The 26,842-nt window shown below is 45.5% G+C and overlaps 1 protein-coding gene across 1 annotated transcript; it reads left to right on the plus strand.

Moving 5' to 3' along the window:
* The first annotated feature begins 1,677 nt into the window (after window positions 1-1,677).
* LOC103186678 (transmembrane protein 64-like) lies at window positions 1,678-25,971 on the plus strand. The gene is made up of 3 exons (XM_042340430.1): window positions 1,678-2,205; window positions 21,972-22,127; window positions 24,509-25,971. Exons 1-3 carry the CDS (start codon window positions 1,678-1,680, stop codon window positions 24,677-24,679), a joined length of 855 nt encoding a protein of 284 aa, XP_042196364.1. The 3' UTR covers window positions 24,680-25,971.
* The last annotated feature ends 871 nt before the right edge of the window (window positions 25,972-26,842 follow it).

The following is a 26,842-nucleotide window of genomic DNA, read 5'->3' on the forward strand; positions in this document are numbered from 1 at the left end:
TGTGTAAGAAAATAATAATAATAATCCTTGCATTTGATATAGCGCTTTTCACGTCTTCGAGTTGTCTCAAAGCGCTTCACAGAATATACTGTATTATTTTTTGCCTTAAGGGATTATTATCAGGCGTGTGGAGTAAGGAAACCTTCCCTAAGGTTTCACTCTGCCGGGCTTATAACGATTGAAAAATCCTTTTTCTGCACGAAAGTGGCTGTCGAGAAGTTCTTTTTTTTAAACAAAAGCAAAAGCGAGACACAACCTTCATTGACAAATTATCATACACTATAAACTGGAGGTCATCAGCTCCTTCCTGAGGATGTGCTTTGTGCACCAGTGACAATTTCATTTTCTCAAACGTGAGAAACTGAAAAGTAAAGATGCAGTACCTGTATGATAGCAAATATATCTGCATAACTCGAGTATTTAAAGTTGTTTTTGTGTAATATACAGTAAATAATTTAACTACTATATTTATACCTAACAATCAGAAATGCAAAATGTTTTCGGTAAACATCCCTGTGAGCGATTATCACTCACGTTTGGTCAAATTCCATTACTGGCCATATTTCATCAAGAAATATTACAGACAGGACTTCATAAAAAATAATGTACAGGTGTGGGGTTAGTTCGCTTTCGGGGACATGTGATGAACACATACTCTTCAAAAATAAGCTGCAAATCAGTTTGACCAGACTTCACATGTAAACGCTCTGCTGTGAAAGTGAAACTACACATATTATGATATGTCTCTTATTATGAAAATGTCTTCAAATGAGAAAAAAACACGTTTTGTAGGTTTCAACTAAATGAGGCGCCTGTTCCCCAGAGCCGTTTACCATCCACAACAATAACAATGCTTTTGACATTATTATTATAATTATTATTATTATTTGATCTTGTCGCGTCGTCGAGACGTCTCAAAGCGCTTCAGAGGAACCACTGTAAAATGTAGTGACTGTGTTGGCGAAACGCAGCAGCCAATTGAGCACAGACGTGTCCCACAAGCAATGCAAAAACCCGCCCGATTGGGCGTGAACCCGCCCAACCCTAGCAATGCTGGGGTGGGGGGGCGAGGGGGCGTGGCGGGACGGCGGGACCATACGCGAGGCGGGTCAATGATTGGATCAAATCGTGGTGTGTGTGATGGACGCGGCGAGTGGCCAATCCAGAGAGAGGGGGAGGGAGGGGGAGCACGCTATCACATGGACTAACGCTGCTGATTGGACGCTTCGCCTTCTCCGTCCCCGCCCTTACCCGCGCCCCCGCCCCCCAGATTGGAGAGCTACCCAATCAGCAGCGGCGGCGCATCGCGTCACGGAGACGCTGTCCAATCAGGGGAGACGGCGGAGGCGGGCCCCCGAGCCAGCGCGCGCGGGGATTGGGCGGCGCTGCGCGCGGGGCGGCGGCTTCGGGCGGGAGCCTCGTGTGTTTTTTTGTTGAAAGGAAAAGTTTGTGTGAATGAAGCCCCGCGGGGAGGGGGGGGCGGCGCGGGGGGAGGTCGTGCGCCGCTCCTGAAGCGCTTTCCCCCAACCCCCCGGAGACCCTCCAACACGGGAGGCCACGCGTGGCGTGGCGCTACTTCTTGGGCTAGTTTGAGAGTGTTTGGGGCGGTCTTTGGGCTACTAACGGATTTCTAACGGCTGGGGCTGGAGGGAGCGCGGGAGCCCGGCGGCGGCCGCGATGGGCCGGGAGACGGGCGCGGGTGAGGCGGCGGCGGGCCCGGGCCCGGGCCCGGGGGCGGGGCCGGGGTGGCGGGGGTGGGCCCCGCGGGCGGCGCTGGCCGTTGCCCTGGTGACGGCAGTGATGGCGGGCTGGCTGCTGGGCCGGGGGTCCCGCGGGCCGGTCAGGGGGCTGCTGGGGTGGCTGGAGAGGCAGGAGGCGGGGGTGGGCTTCCTGCTGTTCGCCCTGGCCTTCACCTTCCTGTCCTTCCCCTGGAGCTGGGGGTACACGCCGCTCAGCCTGGCCCCCGGGTACCTGTACGGGTTCCAGCGGGGGCTGGCGGTGCTGGCGCTGGGGGTGCTGGCGGGCACGCTGCTGGCCCACCACGCCATCCAGCGCTGCCTGAGCCGCCACATGGCCACCCTGGTGAGGGACAGCGCCAAGCTGAGCGCCATCGTCCGCGTGCTGGACGGCACCAGCGGCCTCAAGGTGGTCTTCCTGGCCAGGCTGACCCCCATCCCGTTCGGGCTCCAGAACGCCGTGTTCGCCGTGAGTATCAGCTTTCTCTTTCCGTACGGTTTGTTGGCCGTCCATTATTGGTGACTGTCTGTCTTTGCTCCCTGGTGGCACACGCCTCTCTGCCCCCCCCCCCCTCCGCCCGCTGGGTGGCCCCTGGCTGTGTGAGCCCGGGCACTGAGCTTTGGCGTTCAACTGTAGAGCATGGCATGGACTGGGCTCTGCTCACCCGGCTGGTACAGCCAGCAGAGGGACCGGGAGCAGTGACCTGGCTGATTTCCCCCTCCCTAACCCTGGGAAGGTCAGGACCAGTTTAACCTCCCCTCGCAGCCCTGGCTGAGACCAGCGAACCCCAGTACTGAGCGGGGTTCAAGCCAGCGAGCTCCTGGTCTGTCCAAACAGCTGTGCTCAACTTCAAGGTCCTCACACTCCTGTCCAGATCCATTCACTCCCTGGGACCTCCCTCCCTCTCCGACCTCCTCACTCCCCAATCCACCACCCGGCACCTCCACTCGACTGGCACCGGCCTCCTGCTCATCCCTCACACCCTCTGCCCCACCATCGAATGTCGTGGGTTCAGCCACTGCACCCCAAGCTCTGGAACACTCTCCCTCAGTCCCTCCATCTTGCCTCCTTTCTGCCCTCTTAAGTCCCGCCTGAAAACTTTCCTCTTCGACCGTGCTCACGGTCACCTCCTCTCCTCGGCTCAGAGTTAGGCTCCGCCACTGTTAAGAGCCCTGAGACGCTGCCCTGCGTGGAGGGCGCTGTGTAAGTGCACGTTGTTGTTGCTGTTTTGACGATCTGAGAAGGCTGCAAGCTTATTATTGTGAAGAGGGGAGAATTTCCACCTGGGTCTGGAGATAGACTTTCTTCGTAGCATTTTAGAGAGTGTGAGTTTTGGACACTTTGTGAATTCAGTATTAAGTTTGAAGTGCTTTTCTGTAGTTACTTTAATAGCTCCCAAACTACGGCTGAGCTGAAGAATTCCCTACAATGTGTTCATTCTGCTGGGGTAACGAGGCTACGTTTACACCAAGACTACATCACAGCAGTCAGTTCAGGAAGCGGCACCACTTTTCAAGTATCACAGATTCCTTGAAGAGTTACAGCAGAATCCAACTGAGATAATAATCTGTGTACTTGATACAGCAGCTATAAAGTGAAAAGGTCTCAAAGCCCTTCAGAGATTTCAGTAGAAGTGTAGTAACTGTATATTTGTAGGCAAACAGCCCCAAAATGGAACTCCTCCTTGAACTTGCTGCCTTCTTCAATACTGTTGTCCACTCTATTCTCCTCCACCGCCTCTCCTCTCACCTCAACCTTTGTGGTTCTGTCCTTGAATTGTTCAGATCACACGTCTAACACTGCTTCCACTTCATCTCCACAAACGGCTTCTCCTCCAGCCCCCGCACCGTCTCATGCGGTATTCCTCAGAACTCTGTCCTTGGTCCCCTCCTTTTCAACATCTATATGCTCCCTCTTGGTGACATAATCCGCAGACATGGGGTCAACTTCCACATGTATGCAGTTGACACCCAACTCTATCTCTCTGCCTCCCCCCTTGACTCCAGAACCCACTGCTGTCCTGACAGAATGTCTATCAGACATCAAGTCCTGGATGAGAGCGAACTTTCTTCAGTTAAACGTTAACAAGACCGAGGCTCCTGATTGGCTCTCGTCAGCGCCTCCTCACCTCAGGCGCTGACAGCATCACCATCCATGGGGCTCACTCCCCCTCACTGAGCCAGTCCGCAACCTTGGGGTCTTGTTTGACCCTCAACTATCCTTTCTACCCCACATCCGCGCCATGACCCGCTCTGCCTTCCCCACCTCCGCAACATCTCCCGGCTCCACCACTGTCTCACACCGCAGGCCACCGACACCCTCATACACACCTTCATAACATCGAGGCTTGACTATGCACTCACTGCTTGTCGGCCTCCCCAACTCCTCCCTCCATAGTGTAGATGATCCAGAACTCTGCAGCCCGTGTCCTCTCCCATACCAAACTCTGTGACCCTATCAGCCCCATCGTCGCCCAACTCCACTGGCTTCCCATCACACAGAGGACACAGTTCAGGATACTGGTCCTCGCCTTCAAAGCTCCCCGTGGTCTTGCTCCCCCTACCTCTGCCACCTCCTAATCCTCTATAATAATAATAATAATATAATAATAATCCTTGCATTTGATATAGCGCTTTTCACGTCGGGAGGACGTCCCAAAGCGCTTCACAGAACACACTGTAAAGTGAATTGACTGTATATTTGTGGGCGAACGCGGCAGCCAATTGCGCACAGCAATGTCCCACAAACAGTCGTAGATTGAAAATGACCAATTTTATTATTGTTTTTTGTTTTTTTGGAGGGATTATTATTAGGCTCTGTGTGGAGTAAGGAAACTTGCCCAAGGTTTCTCCCTCTGCCTGGAATTGAACTCAGGTCTCTCACTTGCAAAGCGAGTGCTCTAACCACTGAGCTACAGGACTCTACCATCCTTCTCGCTCCGTCTGCTCAGTGAGCTCCAGCCTGCTTCACATCCCCTGCCTCGCTCGCCCCACCATTGATGCATGGGCCTTCAGCCACTCTGCCCCCACCCTCTGGAACTCCATCCCACAGTCCCTCCACCTCGCCCACTCCCTCACCCCCTCACTTGCCTCCTTCAAGACCCGTCTCTTCGACTGTGCCTTCGATCACTCCTTCCCCCCAATGCGCTCCACCCTCCTTCCCCCCTCTCCGCCCTCCACCTTACCCGATCCCAACCCCCATCTCGGGTCCGAAACTCTGATTGTCAAATACCTTGGGACGTCCCCCCGATGTGACAGTCGCTATACAAATGTAATTTTGTTCTTGTTGTTCTTCTGCTTAACTGTGATCACGTGTGTGATCACGTGATTGAAGTGAGTTTGTATTTCAGAGGGAAGCTACTTGGTACAGTCAGTGTGTTTCTGCTGGTGAACACTCAATATAATCCTATAGTCCATATAAGCTAGCCAAGCACCAAATGTCAAATAAAAACAAGTCTCTGGGAACACTCAGCAGGTCAGACAGCATCTTGGATGACCTTTCGTAAGATTTACAGACTTCTTTCCATAGATGCTGACTGACCTGCTGAGTGTTCCAGTGACTTCTGTTGTCATTTCAGATTTCCAGCATCTGCAGTATTTTGCCTTTTGTTTATTACCAAATGTCAAATACCTGTTACTGAATTGCCTGGTGTTATCCTGAAGCCCACATGTGCAGGTGCTTTGTGAAGATCTCAACCCTTGTTTGAAGCAGCTATCAATTTGATGTCAAGTGCAAATATCTCTGGGATTTCCATGTGTAGGTGGGATGCATGGAATTCTCAGTTTGGTTTGGATACTCTTAGACGTCGCGATGGGTTTGCACATGTGTCAGACACCTGTCTGACCAAACTAATGGTAGGCATACAGGGAAAATGCTTTTAACTGCTTCAGACACCATTAAAGCGGCAGCTGAGCTTTGTTGTTTGGTATGTTTGAGCATGAGGTGCAGTGATTTAAACACGGTTATGCTGCAAGGCTCTCACCTCACAGTGTCTCACCTGGAGTGGCAGCAACTTTCTGTGTCTGGCCAAAATAACAACATAATGCCAGGCAATGAGTGTGGGGAAAGTGATGTTAATGTTATTTTGTGAAGTATAAATCACTATCTGTTTTATCGCTGCTTCTCACTCACAGTTAACGTGTGGTGGTTGTTGTGGAAAACACAAAGGCCTTGGGGAGGGTGTGGAGCCCATTGCTCCCACAGCCGTGTTCCCACCTGCTGAGAGAGGAGAGAACAGAGCAGGGAGACGCCATACTGTGTGCAACACATTTTCAGTGTTACTATGACTCATTTATTATTGAATCTCTTGTTAACCGGTTTTACTTCTCTTTGTTGTTTGTGGGATTTTGTGAAGCAGGTTGACTCCCACTTTTGCCAACGTAAAAAAAAATTTGGTCGCTCAATCCACGACTATTTATGGGATGCTGCTGTGCACAATTGGCTGCTGTGTTTTGCCCACAAATATATAGTCAATTCATGTTACAGTATATTCACTTTAGAGTATATACAGTTGTTGTATTCTGTGAAGCGCTTTGAGGCTCTCGAAGACATAAAAAGCACTATATCAAATGCAAGTATTATTATAATATAACCAGTGGATTTAGTACAGTGCCTTATTATGTTGTCAAAATGTCTCAAAGTGCTTTACTGAATTTACTGTAAAGTAGAGATTCTATCTCCCTACTGCTATTTCAAAGAACAGTTCATTTTTTCTCCTGTCTCCTCAATCTAAATTGCCCCACAAATTAAATTTAATTGGCTGCTCTTTAATTAATTGGCACAAATTGGCTGCCACATTTGCCTATACAGCACATAATTTCTAAATAACTTCATTCTGCAAATTGCTTCTTTCATGTGAAATGTCTGTATAAGTGTAAGTTATTGCTGCCAAACTGCACAGTGCATGTCTTGCAAGACTGTTTTCCTGAATGAGCGCGGACAGATGAACTTGTAATGTGGTATCACATTTTTAACCTCTTACTTTCTTTCGCTATCCATAAGATAACATGTGGGTGCTCATGATGCTGAAGGAATGCTGTTTGGAAGGGGACTGACACTGGCAATACATTGATTATCTCTGGGGTGCTTCTGAAATTGTCATTTAATTCAATGCTTATTCAGCTCCTGTACACCGAAGCAACTCTCAGCGACCACTTCATCTATTCTGTTAGAAAGCAAAATCCTTAATAAACATACTGATAAGATACATTTACAGTTAATTGTAGTTAATTGTCTGGTAGTCTGGTTCCTGAGACAGTATTCCAGGGCACTCATTGCTGATGACAGGAAAGCGCAGCGCAGTTGAAGATCCTGGTCCTCACCTTCAAAGCCCTCCATGGTCTTGATACCCTGCAAGTATCGAAGAGACTGTGGAATGGAGTTCCAGAGGGTGGGGGCAGAGGCTGAGGAGCTCAGGAGCAAGTTTATCTCTGTTCTCCTTGTGACTTGGGGCCCATATGTGGGTGGGCCCCGTCTGCATGCTCATCAAGTGGGGTATGGAGCTATCAAGTGGGGTGCTGGCTGACACTGAGCTGGGAATCTGATAAAGATGAGGAAAAACATTGGTCCTTTGTCGCCCACATTTTCCACCCACGGATCACTGAAAACATACCTTATTGAGGTCTCTAATCTACTCTCTTGGGAGAAGTTCTGTCTTGATACTCCCTGAACTCCAAAGGGCAGTCAAGTAAAACCTCCACAGAATACTGCTGGAGCCTCCCGTCTCAGTTATAGAAACAAGATGGAAATGTTGGGAGGAAAAGTTTGCAGGGCTATGGGAAGAGAGTGGGATTGAATTGGATAGCATTTTTCAAAGAGCCGGATAGACTCCTTCTGTGCTGTCTAATTCTACTTTAGGAGCAGGAGTAGGCCATTCAGCCCCTCAAGCCTGTTCCGACATTCTATAAGATCATGACTGATCTGTAAATCAACTCCAATTACCTGCCCTTGCTCCATATCCCTTGATACCCTGACCTAACATATATCTATCCTCTTCAGTCTTGAAGTTGTGAATGGATCCAACATCCACAGCCTTTTGGGGAAGGGAGTTCCAGATTTCTACTTGCATTTGGGTGAAAAATTAGTTCCAAATTTCACTCTTAAATGGCCTAGCTTTAATTTTGAGATGATGCCCCCTTGTTCTGGATTCCCCCACCAGAGGAAATAGTTTCTCTGTAGCTGCTCTATCGAATGCCTATTATTTTAAAAACAGTTATACTTTGTGGCTGTCTGTGGGGCATTTCTGTGCACAAATTGGCTGGTGTGTTTGACTCTACTTTTCAGTGTATCCTGTGAAGTGCTTTGGGACATCCTCCTGATGTGAAAGGTGACATATCGAATACAAACCCTACCCAGCCCTCTGCTGAGGGGGCTCTGGCCTGCTTCACTCCCCCTGTCCCACTGCTGGTGGTCAAGCTTTCAGCGTATCTGTCATCTCTCTCTGGAACACCATGATCACCTTCCTTTGCCTCCTTCAAAGTCCACCTCAACCCCTATCCCCTCTGCCCCATGGGCTATCCATTGCCTTGGGACACCCTCCTGATGCGAAACGTGCTGTATAAATGTCAATTTGTATTGTACAAGGATTATTTTTATATTGAGGATGGTTCTTGGGCTGCTGAAGGGCGTGTATCCACGAGGTCTGTGGTGTGGTAGGGAAGGAATAGGCTGGCTTCACGTGAGGAATGGGTTTGGTAGGGTTGTGGTTTGGGTTTGATAGGCTGTGGTTCGCATGAGATTGAAGAAGGTTGTAACGGCAGGGGAAGAAGCTGGTAACGTTGCTTTTATTCAGAAAGCTTTCCTGTGGCTGCTATATGGGATTCGGGACCAGAAGGATCAGGTAGATGAGCTGCCACGTTTGTCTGGGTAATATTCACTACCATTTAAATACATTTAAAAACAAATTATTGCAGTCAAAAGGGGGAAATGACTCCAGGGAGGGAAGGCTTCGTCTGTTACTCTGCACTCTGGGGCTGATGTGGTCTCACAGTGACTGACTGTCTTTGATGTGTGGATGTGGTTTAAGCATGTCAGGCCCCGAAGCAGCTGGTGTCCAACAGACCTCTGACTTCGAGGCAAGAATGGTACTGACGGAGCCAGTCTGACACCTGCCCCATCTCTGGGATATCAATATCAGCGTGCAAGTTTCCTTACTCTACCCTGTTTATAGAATCATAGAATTATACTGAAGGAAACCTAGCAGTAAGTAAGAACCCAGTTGTTAGTCGATCGGCAGATCACTTTTCCGGGGATAATAATAATCCCTTCAAAAATAAATAAATAATATTAAAATAATCCTTGCATTTGATATAGCGCCTTATCACATCTTCGAGACATCTAAAAGCACCTCACAGGATATACCGGGAAGTGTATATTTTGTGGACGAAATGCGGCAGCCAATTGCGCACAGCAGTGTCCCACAAACAGTCGTGGATTGAGTGACCAGAAGGATCAGGTAGATGAAAATTGTTTTTTTTTTGAAAGGATTATTAACCCCGGAAAAGCGATCCGCCATTCAACTAACAACTTACCACACTACTAGGTAAACAGAGGCGTGTGGAGGAAGGAAACTTGCCCAATGTTTCGCCCTGCCTGAGGATTGAACCCAGAACCTCTCGCTCGTGAGTGTAGTGCTCTAACCACTGAGCTGCAGGACATTTGATGCTGTTACAGTCTGCAGTAAAAAGCTGAGCATGGTATTTCCTTATTTTAGGATTGCGATGAGCATGTGGATGAGCACGGACAGGGAGAAGGAAGACTTATGACATTCCACTATACCATCAAATTAGAACACAATTGAAAAGCAGTTAACTTGTTTTTTGTGTGCTATGTCAGCCTGGCTCGCCTCCGAGACTGCAACCACTGAGCCAGAAGTTTGTGAGCTCAAGCCCCACGTCGGGACTTGAAGCACACAGTCTAAGTTGATGCTCCAATACATTCCTGGAGGAGTGTTGCGTTGTCAAAGGTACCAGCCTTTGGATGATATGTTAAACCGATTCCATCTGCCTGTTCAGGTAGATGTTAGAGATCCCATGGCACTATTCGAAAAGAGAAGGAAGTAAAATTGGTCACTAACTCCATAGCTGTGTGTGGGACATGTAAGAGGGGTTTCCTTGTAGCTGAACTGGCTCCAAGGTGACGTGCCTGGCAATGGAATGTTGGAATTGAGCCCTCCTCTCTGTGACGGTCTCTAGTCCGCTTCCTGAGCCAGGAGAGGCTGCAATATTCCAGGGCACTCACTGCTGATGACAGCACAGCCCGGCTCATCAGCAGGACCTGGAAGGGCCGACCAGTCACTGGGGACAGGGAATTCTCCCCTCAGCTCCTGTTAACCCTACAGCCAAAGCCCTAACTGTGGGTGGTCCTAGCTGGACAAGCAGCGGGAAAGTTTGCCAGACAGCGCTCTCAGTGGTTTTAGCTGGTTCCAGCAGTTACCCCAACGCACACTCTGGGGTCCCCAAGCCTTGGGTCTTGTCAACCTGGTGTAATACTTTCCAGAATCAGGTAAGCAGGATGCATCCCCTCAAAGGAGAGAGAGAGAGAGAGAGCATTCCATTCCAGCAATCTGTCTCTGGGATTTCCATGTGGACGTGGGATGCATTGAAATCTCAGTTTGGTTTGGATACTCTTAAGCACGGTGATGGGTGTCCGCATGTGTCAGACACCCGGCTGAACAAAAAAAATTGTGGGCCATTGCTGTGTGCACAACTGGCTGCCATGTTTTGCCCACAAATACAATATACAATACAAATTACATTTATAAAAATTCAGTCAAAACCACTTTACTGTATAGCTGTGAAGCACTTTGAGATGCCTTGGCCACATGATGAGGTCAAATACAAGTATTATTATTATAGACGGAGTAGAGTAGGATTATTTTTTAATTTGTAACCGGTCAGATGGACACTTTTCTACTCGATGGTCAATCCTACTCTCCTCACGCACTCGCTCACTCCATGGCTGTTTGTAGGACATTGCTCTGTGCAAACTGGCTGCCGCGTTTTGCCTGCAACATACAGCCAAAACCAACTTCACCATGTAACCTGTGAAACGCTTTGAAATGGCATGACAATGTGATAAATTCAAATGCAAGGATTATTTGGTTATTATTATTGCTCACCCATGACATGTATGTTAACGTTCTTGTTGGCTTTGCAGTGTACATATCCACCACTTATTCAGTAGCCTTCACAACAACAACTCGTATTTATATAGTGCCCTTCATGTAGGTCAGCTGGGTGTTTGACACAAATGGGAATATAGAGAACCAGAAAGGACTATCTGACTGGTTATAAATTTAAAAACTAATCATACTGTATTCTGTGTATCAAATCCAAGTCCATTCTAGGTTTGAATATTGCTCCATTATCCGGACAGGTCCCTCTAGTCCTCTCATAATCTTGGATAAGATACAGGAGCACAGAGACTTGATACATAACCCCATTCACTTGGATGGTGATCCTGGCTACGAGTTCAGTCAATTAATTAGGATTCTTCAATTTGGGTTTATTTTGAAACCAGTTTCTTTTGAAGAACTACAAAAAACCAGTTTGCAAATTGCAGATTTTTCCGCAATTCCCCATAAAATCGATCTCACGAGCTAAGACTAGGTGGTGTTTTGGGACTTCCAATTTGTGAAGGATATCACCTTGCTGATGGAATAGGAATGTGACCTGTTTACAATATCACACTTTAGGTCGTTGTCCTGACCCATTAATGGTCGCAAGTGATTAGCTACTCGCTAACTCTAATGGGTCCCAATGAGATCCTAAAAACAATGTTGAAACTGAGGAATGAGCCAGAGAGGTTAATGGTAAAAGTGACTTTTTTCTCTGAGCCCATTTAGTAATAGGTTTAATATTTGACTGTTTAGTGCCTATTGACATTTAGGGTGGAGTAGAACATGTTTCTGTTTATTGCGCCACGCAGACATTAACCTTGTTATAATCATTAACCTTAACTGTATTTGAATGTTTGAATAGAAACATACCTTCAGGGTGTGAAAAAGGACGTTTCTGAAGCTGGTTTTAAATTTACTGGCTTATTTTAAGTGAGTGTGAACCCGGATTTGCCATTAATATAATGGTCGTCCTAATCAAGGCGTAGGATCTCCAAGATAAAGTAAAAGTACACAGAACACACATTTTTCGATGTGAATTATAGAGGAATTTGTCGGCTTTCATGTAAAATACTGTGCTTTATTCTCATGCCTTTGGCATTATCCCCAGTCTGCAGTGCAGTACCATGGCTTAGCTGAAGCGAAAATGTCTTACATCTTGGTCTCATAGCTCACCCACGCTGCTATCTCACATCAAAAGCCATCAAAACCCTCCCACTAGACTTCTCTGTTTTTTTGGTCAGATAGATATCTGATACATGTGGCAATCCATTATCGTGCTTAAAATTGTTACCCCAAGGCACACTTTGGGATCACCAACTTACACCTAATAACTTCCAGAATCTCTGAGTGCAAATTCCATTGCAAACATGGAGCTTAGTTTGGATACTCTTGCACATGGTGATGAGTTTGCTCATGTGTCAGACACTTGACTGGACAAAACAAACTGTGGTGGGGGGGGTCCTTCAAAATCTGCCTTCTCTCTTTCCTACCAAACAGGTCTCACAGCCTTTACAACCCCATGATGAATGGAAATCTCGAAAACTAAGCTGAACAGAGCAGTTGTGCAAAGACATAATCCAATCCTTTTGTTATTCTATGAATATTTGTACGTTTCCATCTCAGAAATTCATGGTAAACACTTACTCAGTAATGCAGGATTTAAATGTCAGATTGCTGAGCGCACCTTGATTTTGTCTCACAGGGAGTATCTCCCTCTTAACAGCTGCCTCGTGGCTCCCTCAGCCCTCTTAGAGACAAAGCCTGAGAAAGACCATAACTCACAGTTTGGTGTGTTTCATCTTTACACCCTTATCACAGCTCTGCTCCTCTGAACTTGTTATCTGAAGTCAGGTGAGGCTGGTACCAGAGAGGAATACCTCTACATTAAACATTAACAATCACACAGGCTAAAACGTTATTTTATTATTTTATTATTATTATCAGAAATCTGACATTTAAATACTGTGTTACTGAGATAAGAGCCTGAGAACATTCCTCATATATATCATAAATATATATATATGATATAAATATGTCAGGGATATTTAGGACTCTGCGCGATTGCTTGCATGACCTGGCCTTTCATTTTTAATCTGTGATAATGTTACTCTGAGAGCTGAAGATGATTCTGTTTATCACTCTTGCCTTCTCTTGTAACATTCTAAATAATTTAACCGCACAACCCACACAGGAATATGTTGACTGTGTATCAATTGGTTATTTTCCATAGCCCAGTGTGTTTGGGGAGTGCAAACCTAGCTTTGTAAGTGGGAAGCGAAGTCTTAAATCTGCACTAATTGAAAGATAAAAACAGATGACACAGGCCTGAACTTCCACCTCAGTGAAGTCTGTGCATCCTTTTTATCTCATAATAATAATTATCCTTGCATTTGATATTTGGCCTATAATGTCAAAACATCTGAAAGCGCTTCACAGGCAATTGCTGTCAAGTATAGTAAGTGTGTATTTGTAGGCGATTGCCCACAAAACACACAGTCACTGCACTTTACAGTAAATCATGTGAAGCGCTTTGCACATCCTCCTGATGTGAAAGCCGCTGTACCAAATGTAAGGATTATTATTATAATAATGCAGCCAGTTTGTGCATAGCAATGTCCCAGAAACAACCGTGAAATGATAGTTTAATTTATCTGCGACTTACTGGCCAGGACACCAGAAGAAACCCCTTCTCTTTTGAAATAGTGCCATGGGATCTTTTATCGGCAGCCTGAACAGGCAGAAGGGACCACAGTTTAACATCTCATCCAGGATTACACTGCAGCAGAGTGTTAACTCAGATTGTGAGCTCAAAGTCTTAATGTATGGCTTGAACCCACAACAATAAGAACAACAACTTGTTATTTATATAGTGCCCTTCACGTGGGGTAGCATCCCAGAGCACACAACCTTCTGCCCAGAGGGGACTGAGCCAGGCTGACATAGCATCTTACAGCACAGAAGGAGGCCATTCGGCCCATCGTGCTGTACCGGCTCTTTGAAAGAGCCATCCAATCAATACCACGTCCCTGTTCGTACCCCATATACCCCATTATTCTTTTCAACTACTAATTCAATTCCCTTTTGAATCTTCTATCTGATATAAATTGGAAGCTAGCCCAGAATTGTGGAAAATTATTCAATTCAGTCATGGTTTGGAAGATAGTTTTCACAGTTCTTAAAAAGAAACCAGCTTCCAATTTAAGAATGAATTTGAGAATTTTCCGCAATATTGCACTGACTAAAAACAGGCTTATGTGTCTGGAGTGTGAAGTGGAAATAATAATAATCCTTGCATTTGATATAGCACCTTATCACGTCTTTGAAACATCTCAAAGTGCTTCACAGAATATACTGTAAAGTGAATTGACTGTATATTTTGTGGGTGAAACGTGGAAGACAATAGCAGTGTCCCACAAACAGTCTTGGATTGAGTGAGCACATTTTTTTAAAGTGATTATTACCCCCTGCAAAGCGATCTGCCAATCGACTAACAACCTGGTTCCTACTTACTGCTGGTAAACAGAGGCGTGTGGAGTAAGGAAACTTAACCAATATTTTGCCCTGTCTGGGAATTGAACTCAGGTCCTCTTGCTTGCAAGGTGAGTGCTCTGGCCACTGAGCTACAGGACACCACATGTCAGTCTGATGCTGTACAGGTGTTCTTTTCAGGTTGGGAGTGAGTTGTGTTATTGGAGCAGAGTAAAGGGAGTTCACTCTGTATCTGCTCCATATTGCAACTGAGCTGAATGGAAACAAATGGGAAGTATTCAATTCCCAACACTAAGGTTCCCCTACTTCACCTTGAGCAGGAGATGGGCAGATGTTGGGTAGAGGTGTATGTCTGTATCTGTCTGTTTGTGTGTGCATCTGTCTCTGTTGTGTGTTTGTGTGTGTCTCTGTGTGTGTGTGTCTGTTTGTGTGTGCATCTGTCTCTGTTGTGTGTTTGTGTGTGTCTCTGTGTGTGTGTGTCTGTTTGTGTGTGCATCTGTCTCTGTTGTGTGTTTGTCTGTGTGTCTGTTTGTGTGTCTCTGTGTCTGTCTGTTTGTGTGTGGGTCTGTCTCTATTGTTTGTTTGTGTGTGTCTCTCTGTGTGTGTCTGTTTGTGTGTGTCTCTGTGTGTCTGTTTGTGTGTGCGTGTGTTTCCTCTCGCTCTGTGCAAGGAGAGCTGGGAGCGACTCCCATTAATGATCTAAATTTAGAAATGATTAACCCTCTTATTCAGGAAGCATTTCAAGATTCAATGCAATCAGTTGTTCTTGAGTGTTTACCACAGAGTGAGAAAAAAAGCTGCAGGAAATCATTCATGAGAGCTTGAAAATCAGGAATTTAACAGCAACAGGGGAACCACACAATCAATTCATGTGTAGAGATATTCCATAGCTGCACTGATTAATTTTCTTTAATTGAACTACTTGCCAAACTCAGGGCTGCTGTATAACCTGAGTGTGAGGATGTGATGCCCCATGTCCTTTAATAAGTTTTTGGTCAGCTAGGTGTTTGACATGTTGAAAGCCAGATTCCCTGCTTCCAGTCTTACTGATGAACTAAGATTCGCTCTTCTGTCATCAATGCCCTGGAGTATTGAGACCGCTACAGAGGATTGACTCGATTCTGATCTTGCATTGCCAAGAACATTACCTTGGAGCCAACTCAGCCCAAAAGAGCCCCACAGTCGTCTGTCTGGTAGTGAGGAAAGCTCGCAATAAGAGCCACTGGGAGTCTTTCACGATTGATCAACTAGTGTCTTCTCCTGGGTGGGTGGGAGAAAGGTAAGCAGGGTCTCCTTGAATTGAACTGGCTCCAAGGTGTAGTATTCGTTAACAGAATATCGGAATCAACATCCCCCCCCACCCCGTGGTGATCTTGGTAGTCCAGTTCCTGAGCCGGGTGGATCCACAGTATAGGTCGGTGGTCCTAGCTGGACAAGGAGCGAAAAAACTTGCAAGGCAGTGCTCTCAATGACATGCCATGTAGTTTTATACTCCAGCAGTTACTCCAACTGACACTTGGCTCTTGCCAACCTGCGCCTATTACTCCCTAGAAGATCTGAGATGCTACCATGCGTGAACGGCGCTATATAAGTGCAAGTTGTTGTTGGAGATGGGTAAGCAGGATGGTTCCTCCAGGGAGAGAGTGCACATTCCATTCCAACAAATATCTCTGGAACTATGGTATGGATACTGTTAATCAAGGCAGTGGGTGACCAAAAAAAATCAAACCATTCATTTTTATAGTAAAAATGTTCATTTAGATGTCAAAACCCAAATTCTTTAGACAGGATGATGAGAATGTGGGATTCTCTGCCATAGGTTGTAGTCGACATGGAAACCATCAATTATTTTAAAGGAAATTGGATAGAGGTTTGGAAGAGAAGGGATATTAAAACATGTGAGTGAGCAAGAGAGTGGGGTCATTAGGACATTAACACCCATAAAGACTAGACTGGATTGACAGAATACAGGTAATAATCATTGCTTTTGATACAGCTGCTTTCACATCTGGATTTACAGTAAAGTGTAGGGATGTCACTAACTTCTCATCCGATGGATGACAACTCCAACAATACAGTGTACTGAACTGTACAGTAGTGTCAGCCTAGTCTGGAGAGCCCACAGGAATTGGAGAGTACTGCCCACTGGAAACTGTTTCTCTAACAACTGGGCTTTCAGCTTTCAAATTAAGACTGGATTTAAAATGTTCTTAAATTTTAAGACAATATAGGCTTCCGGTCAGGTCTCCTGTGGATTGGTATAATAGTTTATAATAATAATAATAATCCTTGCATTTGATATAGTGTGTTATCACATATTCGAGACATCTCAAAGCGCTTTGCAGGATACACTGTAAAGTGAATTGACTATATTTTGTAGGTGAAATGCGGCAGCGAATTGCGCACAGCAGTGTATTGAGTGGATTGAGTGACCATATATATATTTTTTGAAGGAATTATTACCCCTGGAAACCAATCAGTCAGTCGACTGACAGCTGGGTTCCTACTTACTGCTAGGTAAACAGAGGCGTATAGTTAAGGAAAATTATCCAACATTTCGCCCTGCCCGGGAATCAAACCCAGTCCTCTCCTTGCAATGAGAGTGCTCTAACCACTAAGCTACAGGACTGCACAATAGTTTGAAATAACAGTTTGAGATACTCATTAATCACGAAGACATTGGAATTAGATCAATGGGCATGAAGCTGGGGTATTCTTGAGACAGGGTGTGAGAGAGTTGTCTCTGTGGAGTCACAGTTGGAATTAAGCATTTAATTATCAGAGGAGCTTGCAGGCAATTTGTTCAATGCACATTAGTGCTTTTATATCTCCAACCTTCGTATTCCTCCTGAGATATTGAACAACAAGCTAAAATGATTAGGCTCCTTTAATTCCATTTGGGCATATGGTTTATACAACTCGCACAATTGACCACTCTGATAATTCTTACATTTAATACAGCTCCTTATCACTTCAAAACATCTCAAAGTACCTTGAAGAGTTGTCTGTAAAGTGTAGCGATTGTATATTTGTAGGTGATCGTGTTAGCCAATTTCAACATAGCAATGATCGTCAAAGAGCCACAAAGCGAACAATCACTTTTTTAATATTGGGGATAATTGGGACACTGGAAGAAACTCACTTTCTCTTTTGGAATTGTGTTACAGGATTTAAAGTCAAACTGACGAGGTAGACAGGACCTCAGTTTAATATCTCACCAGTGCCTTGGGTTGTCCTCCCAACGTGAAAGACGCTTTACAAATGTAATTTTATAGTTGTTGTTGAAGTACAATACAGTGCTCCCCAGCAATCCATTAGATTATCAGCCCATGCTATGAACTCCAAAATTCCCAGTTTGAACTCACAACAGCATCAACTTGATTTATATAGCGCCCTTCATGCGGGGTAGTGTCCCGAGCGTACAACCCTCTAACTCTGAAGCGAGAGCATGAGCGACTGAGACAGGCTACCAGATAATAATAATAATCCTTGCATTTGATATAGTGCCTTATCACGTCTTCGAGACGTTTCAAAGCGCTTCACAGAATATACTGTAAAGTGAATTGACTGTATATTTTGTGGGTGAAACGTAGAAGAACTTGAGCCAAAGTTCCCTTTTGGTTTCAATTGTTATTCTCAGAATTTTGCCCTGTGTTAATGATCATAGTGTTGTTGATATGGCGTACAATCAGTGTTAGCAGCTCGCTGGCAGACTTGTAGCAGCAGAATGCTTTCCCTGAGATTTCTCCAGGGCTGTGATCTGGCACTGAGAATGTGTTTTTGGAAGAGTCAGTCTGCCTTCATATCTGTTGTGGTGAGGTGGTGAGATCTGAAATGTTTGGACTGTTTTTCTGGAATAGAGTATGTTAAATGGGAAAATCTATTAGAGGGTTTTGGAATGAATAATGGCTTTGATACGGAAAGATTATTTTCACAGAACGCAACAAGAGGATTATGCATAGAGGGGAGTGGGACTAGTTTGGTAGTTCTTCCAAAGATTTGGCACAGGCACAATGGGCCAAATGGCCTCCTGTGCTGTAATCTATAATTCTAGGAGGGCATTCATTGAGCATTATCACCATTAAAAGGAGAGGAGGTTTGGGTGTAGCTAAAAAAAACTCAGCCCATCTGATCTCAACTTTCCAGAACCTCCCCCCTCCTCCCATTACAACATCGAACTGTTTTTTTTAAATGTTACAGTAGCTGCAACCACTATTTCTTGGTTCCAGTTAATACCCCTCTGGGTAAAGAAAAACTTCCTGGTGTCTGCCCTGAAATTGCCCTTTGCAATTCTAAACCTATGTCCTATTGTTCTATGTCTTGACAAATGTAATAATAATAATAATAATTCTTGCATTTGATATAGCGCTTTTCACGTCGGGAAGACATCCCAAAGCGCTTTACAGAACACACTGTAAAGTGAATTGACTGTATATTTGTGGGCGAACGCGGCAGCCAATTGCGCACAGCAATGTCCCACAAACAGTCGTAGATTGAAAATGACCAATTTATTATTGTTTTTGGTTTTGGAGGATTATTATTAGGCTCTGTGTGGAGTAAGGAAACTTGCCCAAGGTTTCGCCCTCTGCCTAGAATTGAACTCAGGTCTCTCACTTGCAAAGCGAGTGCTCTAACCACTGAGCTACAGGACTCCATGCGTAATAATCCTCGCGTTTGTATTGTTCTTTCTCAGTCCCATATAATATTTTGTATATTAGTATAAGGTCCCCTATGAGACAATTCTTTTCAAGATTGAAGAGCCCTAGCTTTCCTAATCGCTGCTCAAAGCTCATTCATCTACCGCTGTGCATCAGCATAATAATAATAATAATAATAATAATAATAAAATCCCTTGCATTTGATATAATGCCTTATCACGTAATTGGGACGTCTCAAAGCGCTTCACAGAGGGTAATCAACAACTGGAACGAGGTTGCCAGGAAGGGTGGTTGAGCCCAGGACACTGAACTCATTTAAAAAGCATCTTGATGCAGTGATGGGGTAGGATGGGTGTACTGTGGGAATGAGATCGGATTATCTGAAGGGCCTTCTTCATCCAGGCCAGCATGGTCAGGCAGCACCTAGAGTACTGTATACAAAACTGTATACAGATTCTGATTGCTGCTATATAACAACAACTGACATTTATATAGTTCTCTTCATGCAGGATGGCGTCTCGGAGCGCTTAATGTATAAGGGCTGCCAGGCCCTTGAGGCAGTGCAACAAGGATGGTCCTTGTGGCTGTATAGAGACATTGGTGCATGGAAATTGGCTAACATGATTATCTACACATATACAGTCACTACATTTTAATCCACGACTATTTGTGGGATACTGCTGCGTGCCATTGACTGCCACGTTTCACCCACAAAATATGCAGTCAATTCACTTTACAGTGTATTCTGTGAAAAGAAAAACTTTCTCTGCCGCTGCTGGTTTATTAAATTCATGTTTCCTAAGAAGTGCGCCTGGTGGAGAGCTGAGGTGTGAGTAATAAAGAGATGCTGGAGAGGCACGTCATCCTCATTTATCATATTCTTCTTAATGTAATGTGCCATTGCAGGAATACATAGCCATCAATTGTCAACTGTCTTGACTGAATTGCCCAAAGTAATGCTTTATGTCGAAAAATGTGAGCATTCAGCAGCATATGCTGGCATCTTGACCTGTAACTGTACTGCAGGGGGAAAAATCTTGCACAGTGTACTGCAATATGATTTGCTACCTTACATTAAGAAGTACACGCATTTTCCCCACTTGTAGGTAAGCAATATTCTAAGTGTTGACTTGGCTTATATTCTGCATGTGAGAATTACTATGAAGGCTAAATCAAGAGGAAACTGATCTACTCTAATTGTCGGCTAAATTGGCAAATCCCACGTAATCTGACACAGGTTAACTGCCCTGACAGCTAATTCCCTGCCTACTTCTCTGTGTGACAATGCCATCTCCCCTACTGCCCTCCAATTGTTGGCATGACAGCCCAGTGAAACAACTAGTGTATGGTGCCATTCTGATTATATTGCTTCCACTTTCCTCTCCCCTTCTCCGTTGCTTCATTGAGAAACCTCTTGATGATAAGGTTGGAAGATGAGATCAAGTTGGCTTCCAATCTTCAAAGGGGGTATAGAAAGATTGCAGAAATTAAAGTTAACTTCCGTGAAATGCCTTTTCAATTCTGAGCACTTAAAAAGGAGAGCCTTAAAGCCAAGTTTATGTGGAGTTACAGTAAGATCGACCATGACTGCTTCAAAGGAATAATTGTGTTAAAATCGATGTCTTGCCTGAGAACGGCTGCCCGTGATGTGTGTGTTTTCCTGTGTGGCAAACACAGCTCTTGGACCTGGTTTCTTTGTCCCTCAATTGGTCTTTCATCTCTGACAGTCTGCTTTGCTCTATTCCCAAGAATATTTGATCAAAGTGTTGGAAGCATACAGCCAAATGCTGTGGGCTACATGTCAGAGTAACAGGACTGGGAAATGAGTTTCCGATTCAGACACAGAAAGAGAGAAAGTAACGATGCAAACGATGCAGACTGGTCAGCTTTCTGCTGCTCACATGAATGTTCCTTCCTCCATTGAGTGTTCTTCCCTACTCAACAGTAGGTTGATCAGGACTAGGTAAAGGGTGAGGTCAACCAAGGAAAATTGATGCTTTAAATCACAAAAGTAATTCACACTCCTTCCCTGGCTTTGCCCCATTCTACCTCTGCCACTTCCTGCAACCCCATCGACTCTGCCATGCCCTCTGCTCAGTAAGCCCCCACCTACTTCATGCTCGGTGTGCACATGGGTGACCAAAAAGTTGCGATAATTATTATTTAAAAACAAAAAATCATGATTTCTTTAACACTTATTAGACATTGTAATGGTACCATGACTTTAGTCACTCTGTATGATTAGCTGTTGGCAAACAGGCTGTGTCCACCCCTGGAGAAGAGATTGCACACTGGGTCTGGCAAATGTAAAGTGCTTTGTGAGGTTCAGTTACTAGAAGTGGAGCAAATTAAGAACCACAAAGGATCTTGGGACCTCAGATACAACAACAATAACAACTTGCACTTATATAGCACCCTCCACAGAATAGCATCTCAGAGCACTTAACAGTGTCGGAGCCTGACTCTGGGGAGGGGTGGGGTGGATGTAAGCATGGTCCAAGAGGAAGATTTTCAGGCAGAACTTGAAAAGCGGGAGAGGGGGAGCAAGGCGGAGGGATTGAGGGAGAGTATTCCAGAGTTATGGGGTGTAGTGGCTGAAAGAGCAAACTCCAATGGTGAGGCGGAGGGTGCGAGGGACGAGCAGGAGACCAGGAGACCTCTTGAGCAGAGGCACCGGGTGGTGAATTGGTGAGTGAGGATGTCAGAGAGGTAGGGAGGTGCCAGGGGTGAAGCGATTTGAACAGGATAGAACTAAGATTAGTTCTGCAGGTAATGTTAATTCTTTCACAGTTACATAGAGTGATACAATATGGAAACAGATAATTCGGCCTAACTGTTCCATGCCAAGTCCCAGCCCCCCACAATTCCCCTCACCTATGCCCCTCTCTTCCCTTCTCCCTCATGTATGCATCAAGATTTCTCTTAGATACACCACCAACAACAAAATGCATGTGACTGTTTTATTTCAGATCAGCAAGTTGGAGACATTCCAGTACTTAACCACCTCCACTATCGGCCTGCTGCCCTCTCAGATTCTCAACTCCTACATGGGCAGCACAGTCAGGTCACTGGAAGATGTCGTCAATCACCAGGGGGTGGAAGGCTACCTTGTGTTTGCATTGCAGGTAAGATTGCCAACAAACAGCAATTCAAATAACCAATCCCAGCTACCAGGCTATCAGTGTCCTTTAATAATACTAATCCTTGCATTTGATATAGCGCCTTATTAAGTCGTTGAGACGTCTCAAAACGTTTCATAGAATTTACTGTAAAGTGAATTGACTTTGAAGATAAAGTGCTCAAGATTTTGCCGAAGAGTCCAGGTGACCACCTGCCAAGCTTAGAATAACTCTCTTACTTAGTCCATGGGCTTGATTTATACAGAGCTTCTCAAATGCAATTTATTTACCTGTCTCCATCACTTTCTTTCCTCAGTGGATTCTATAATGAACTGAGAATCCAAACAGAATTCTTCATTCAATAGAAGATTATATGGGAGGGAGTTCCTGTCAGTTGGTGGGTCCTTCATTAAGGGATGCAGTTTGAAATTGCTGGGTTTTAGACAGCATTGTTACAACAAGTACTCTCCTCCAAGTCAGCAGCAATCTGCAGCCTGGATGAGTGGGGTGCTGTCAAGTCCCTCACTGAAGGCTTGCTGTTTCTGGGCAGGAGGCAGAGAGGCGAAGAGCGAGAGGGGATTTATGCATGAGACAGGCAGATTTTGTCCCTTCGGGACACCTCGCATTTGGAATTAGAGGTAAGGATGGGGGTGGGGAGGGAAATGAGAAGGTGCTTTGTAAAGGGAAAAGGGAACTTGGAATTGCTTTGGAGATGGATTGACTGTGTATTTTGCCCACGGAATGCATAGTCAATTCACTTTACAGTATATTCTATGAGGCGCTTTGAGACATCTCAATGACATAATAAGAGTCTATATCAAATTAAAGGATTATTATTATTATTTTTGTTGTAAAGAGGTGGTGCTTTGGAGGTGGTTGAGCCAGATTTGGTGGTTGCCTGCTAGGCTGGTTTTATGCCATCTGCGATTGAGCACATGGAATCTGCATTTGAGCGAGAAGAAGTGGTGATAGTACCGGTGGAGAGGGTGTTGGGGTTGGGAGATAGTTTTGTATTTCGGGAAGGCAAGTGTGTTAAATGTGAAGGAGACACAGCCATTCAGCAGCTTGCAAACCCTTTAGTGCCTTGGAATGACCTCCTGACGTGAAAGGTGCTAAATAAATTAAATTTTTTGTTGTTGTTGTCATTGATGGTCACTGCAGTTTGAGGACCAGAGGGAGAGAAGGTTGGAGGACAAGAGAGGATGTTTGAGAGGGACTGAGGTGGAAGGCTTTTCCAGAGTTTGGCAGAGGAGAGGAGGATGTGAGAGGACAGAGAGGAGATGTGTGAGGAAGCGGTTGGAGATAGCCTCGTCAGTGATGGCGAGCTCAGAGATGTTGATGATGTCATGACAAGATGGAGGGGGTGGCCGCAGTTTGTGGGTGTGGAAGTTTATACGGAGGGTGATGTCATGGGAGGAGAGCAGAGAAATCAGAAGAGATGGGGCAGGAAGAGCTATGGTAGAGATTCAAGTTGACCGTGATAAGAAGGTGCCCAGGAGAGTTAACTAGTGCTGTGTGTGATTACAAAGTGGTACTGACCCTGTGGCATGGCTATGAAAAACAGAACCATGTCAGTATATTCAGAATACAGCGTGCATCGTTGACAGAGTGGAAAGCGAGTTCTAGGTTAATTACAGGATTCAGAGGACCAATCCTGATTGCTCAAGCACCTGAATTCCAGCTCAATTATCCAAAATCCTGCATGTCAGAGTAGCCCAGACACAATGTCTATCTGTGCAGAAAATTTCCATTGTTATACTGTGTCCCTCAGAGACCTCAGTCCCACCTGCAAACCTACCTCTTCAACCGTGCCTCTGGCCGCCTCCCCCTAACCCCTTTCCCTTGCTCAGACACATTTCGATTGTAGAGCATGTCAGTCAGTGTTCTGGTTGAAGGACTGAACAACTCCAATTTGAGAAGCCAGTGAAGTATAAATGCACCACCAAACAATTTCCTGTCAAGCACTTTGTCGTTTGACAATATAGTAACAATCTCTGCAATCGATACAGCGTCACATTCTCAAATTGCTTCAAAGGATTTACTGTCAAGTGCAGTTACTGTATTTGTAGAGGAACGCAGCAGCCAATTTGCACACAGCAATGTCCCACAAGCAGCCAAGAAGTGAGTGACTTTTTTTAACCCAGGGAATTGGTTACAAAAGCATTTACTGTTCAGGACACTGGGAGAAACTCCTTCTCTTTTCCAATTGTGCCATAGGATTTTTAACACCAGCTTCTGACCCAGAGGCAAGAATGTTACCAAGTGATCCATTAGAGAGAGCTCATCCCTTTCACTTCATTAATCTGAGTTAGTTCGTATGAGAGTGACAAGGTGATTCTTTGGCGGGTTAGATAACAGATTTCTTGCCTTTCTTTCCCCAACCCCAGATCCTCATCAGTGTTGGAATGATGCTGTACTTTGTACGACGTGCCCGGCACGAGCTCAACAACACCATCAAAGCACATGATGCCAACAAACAAGAGGGCATGCTGGAGAACGGGAAGGACAGAGACGACGTGGGAAGGACTAATGTTGCCTCAGACATGGACCTTGTGTGACCACGCTGAACTATAAACCCAGATACCAGCTGGCTGCCTGGGAGGCATGCCAATGTAAGGTAGCAGATTTGCTCCTGGTTTGCAGAGAATGGGCACCAATGGAGTGTATTCTCTTTGTGCCAGAGTGGCATAGCAGGTGGTTTCATGTCTGAATGTCTTGACTATTGATACTGGGGATCTCTTTGCTCTCAAAGCCAGGAGGGCAGGAAGTGAAAGGATTGCAGATGGATCCTGCACAGATCATTGTTGTAGTGAGACTGTCAGCTGGTCAGTGCGAGGGTTGCAATGGCTTGATCCTCGAACTGGGGTGTCTCAGGATTCCAGACGCTTTTCCAGAACATCACTTTCCTATAATCCCTGACTGTCTTGTTGGTATTTGTGTGCAGGTGATTTATGAAGGCTCCATTCTGCTCACGCACACCAGGTTCACTCTTATCCTACCTGCTTCCAACAGGGAATTGAGCTTGCCATCGGGCAGTGAGCCAGTCTGAATCCCAAGCCCTGTACATTCCACCAGCTGACACTGCGCACAGTGTTCCAATGCCGTGGCGAGGTGGCTGTGTGCAGAGGAGAATGTGTGTATTGAGGAAATACTGATTTATCATTGATGAATGACGAGATTTCGACAGCGAGGACGGGTTGCTCTGAGGAAACCTATTGCCCTGATTTGCCTCATAACCCTTTATGTAGAGAAATATCTGTACAAGGTAATGCATTCAAATTTTATTTAGTGGGTTGAGACTGGAGGCTTTGCCAGAGTCTTGTGTAACAGGCAGGCAAATCACAGATATCCCCTGGATAAGGGATGCTCCAGTAATCTTAAGACAGTATTTAAAGGTCTGCACAGACTGAGTTGCAGTTGATGGCGTTGACTGTGAGATTCCCACAGGCGCAGTGCGGAGCTTGGCTGCCTGTCTTCTGTGCAGCGTTTGTTTTGATTCAGGATGTTGAGGTTGCAAACACCATTTTGACTGACCGATGGAGCTTCATTTAGCTCAGTGCAATGGGGATTGGTGATTGTCAGTAATATTTGAAAAAATGCTAAAATTATTCTGAACTCAGAATTTAATTTTTGGTGAGACGGGTGTCTGACATATGACATATGTCTGAGGGCAGACAAACTTAGAGCTGACCTAGAAATGTGGACGGTTAGTGTAGAGGGCGCTTTACTCTGTCTCTAACCCTTACCTGGGAGTGTGGATACACAGTGTAGAGGGAGTGACCTGCACTGGGTGCCCAGAATTTTCCGACACCAACATCCTTCATCTTATTGAGGAAAATATGTTTTTGAGGAAGGAGTGAGAAGAGAATTGGCCTTTTAGTGGGTCTGCAGTACTCCAGGGCACTGCTGCTGGCTCATTGGACATGAAAAGGCAGATCAGTCACTGGGGGCAGGGAGTCTTGCCACTCAGCTCCTGTTAACTCTGCAAGCCGATGCCTTAACGGGGAGGGTGGTCCTAGCTGCACAAGCAATGGGAAAGCTTGCCAGACCTCGCCCTCAAGGCAAGCTATGCAGTTTTAGCTGATTAGACTCCAGCGCAACGCACACTTTGGGCCCCCAAGCCTTGGCTCTTGCCAATCTGCATCTAATACTTTCTGGAATTAGGTAAACAGGATGTGTCCCTCCAGGGAGAGAGAGAGAGAGCGCATTCCATTCCAACAATTTGTCTCTGTGGTTTCCACGTGTAGGTGGGATGCACGGAATTCTCAGCTTGGTTTGGAAACTCTTAATCACGGTGACGGGTTTCCGTGTTTGTCAGACACCCGGCCGGACAAAACAAATCACGTAACAAGTTACAAGAGAGATTCACAGAAAAGATAACCAATCAGGGTTAGGCAATGCTTCCTTAATGAGAGACGGGAAAAGCAGCCGGACCCTGTCTGTGCCTGTAGCCATGTTTGTGTCTGTATCTGTAGGCCAAGCCGAGTGCTGTGCCTGCACCTGTGCTGCTTTGTTGTTGGTGTGTGACCCTGTACCCTTTATCTCCTCAGCTGACGATCAGTCACTGCCTTGAGAGTGTAATGCACAGACCTCAGCGGCCCTGCCTTCCTGTAAGACATCAATCCAAATTCCAGCACGCTTCCCTCTCCTTCCCTGACTCCAGGCCCACCTGAGTATCCCAATTCCAGGATTTACAGAGAACACAGCCCAGCTCCCCACAA

This window comes from Callorhinchus milii, unplaced genomic scaffold, assembly GCF_018977255.1.
Source record: "Callorhinchus milii isolate IMCB2004 unplaced genomic scaffold, IMCB_Cmil_1.0 Scaffold14, whole genome shotgun sequence".
Lineage (NCBI taxonomy): Eukaryota > Metazoa > Chordata > Chondrichthyes > Chimaeriformes > Callorhinchidae > Callorhinchus > Callorhinchus milii.

Coding starts and splice junctions, on each gene's coding strand:
- LOC103186678 (XM_042340430.1), top strand. CDS start 1,678: ATGGGCCGGGAGACGGGCGCGGGTGAGGCGGCGGCGGGCCCGGGCCCG. Junction 2,206..21,971: donor TCCAGAACGCCGTGTTCGCC/GTGAGTATCAGC, acceptor GTTTTATTTCAG/ATCAGCAAGTTGGAGACATT. Junction 22,128..24,508: donor ACCTTGTGTTTGCATTGCAG/GTAAGATTGCCA, acceptor CCCCAACCCCAG/ATCCTCATCAGTGTTGGAAT.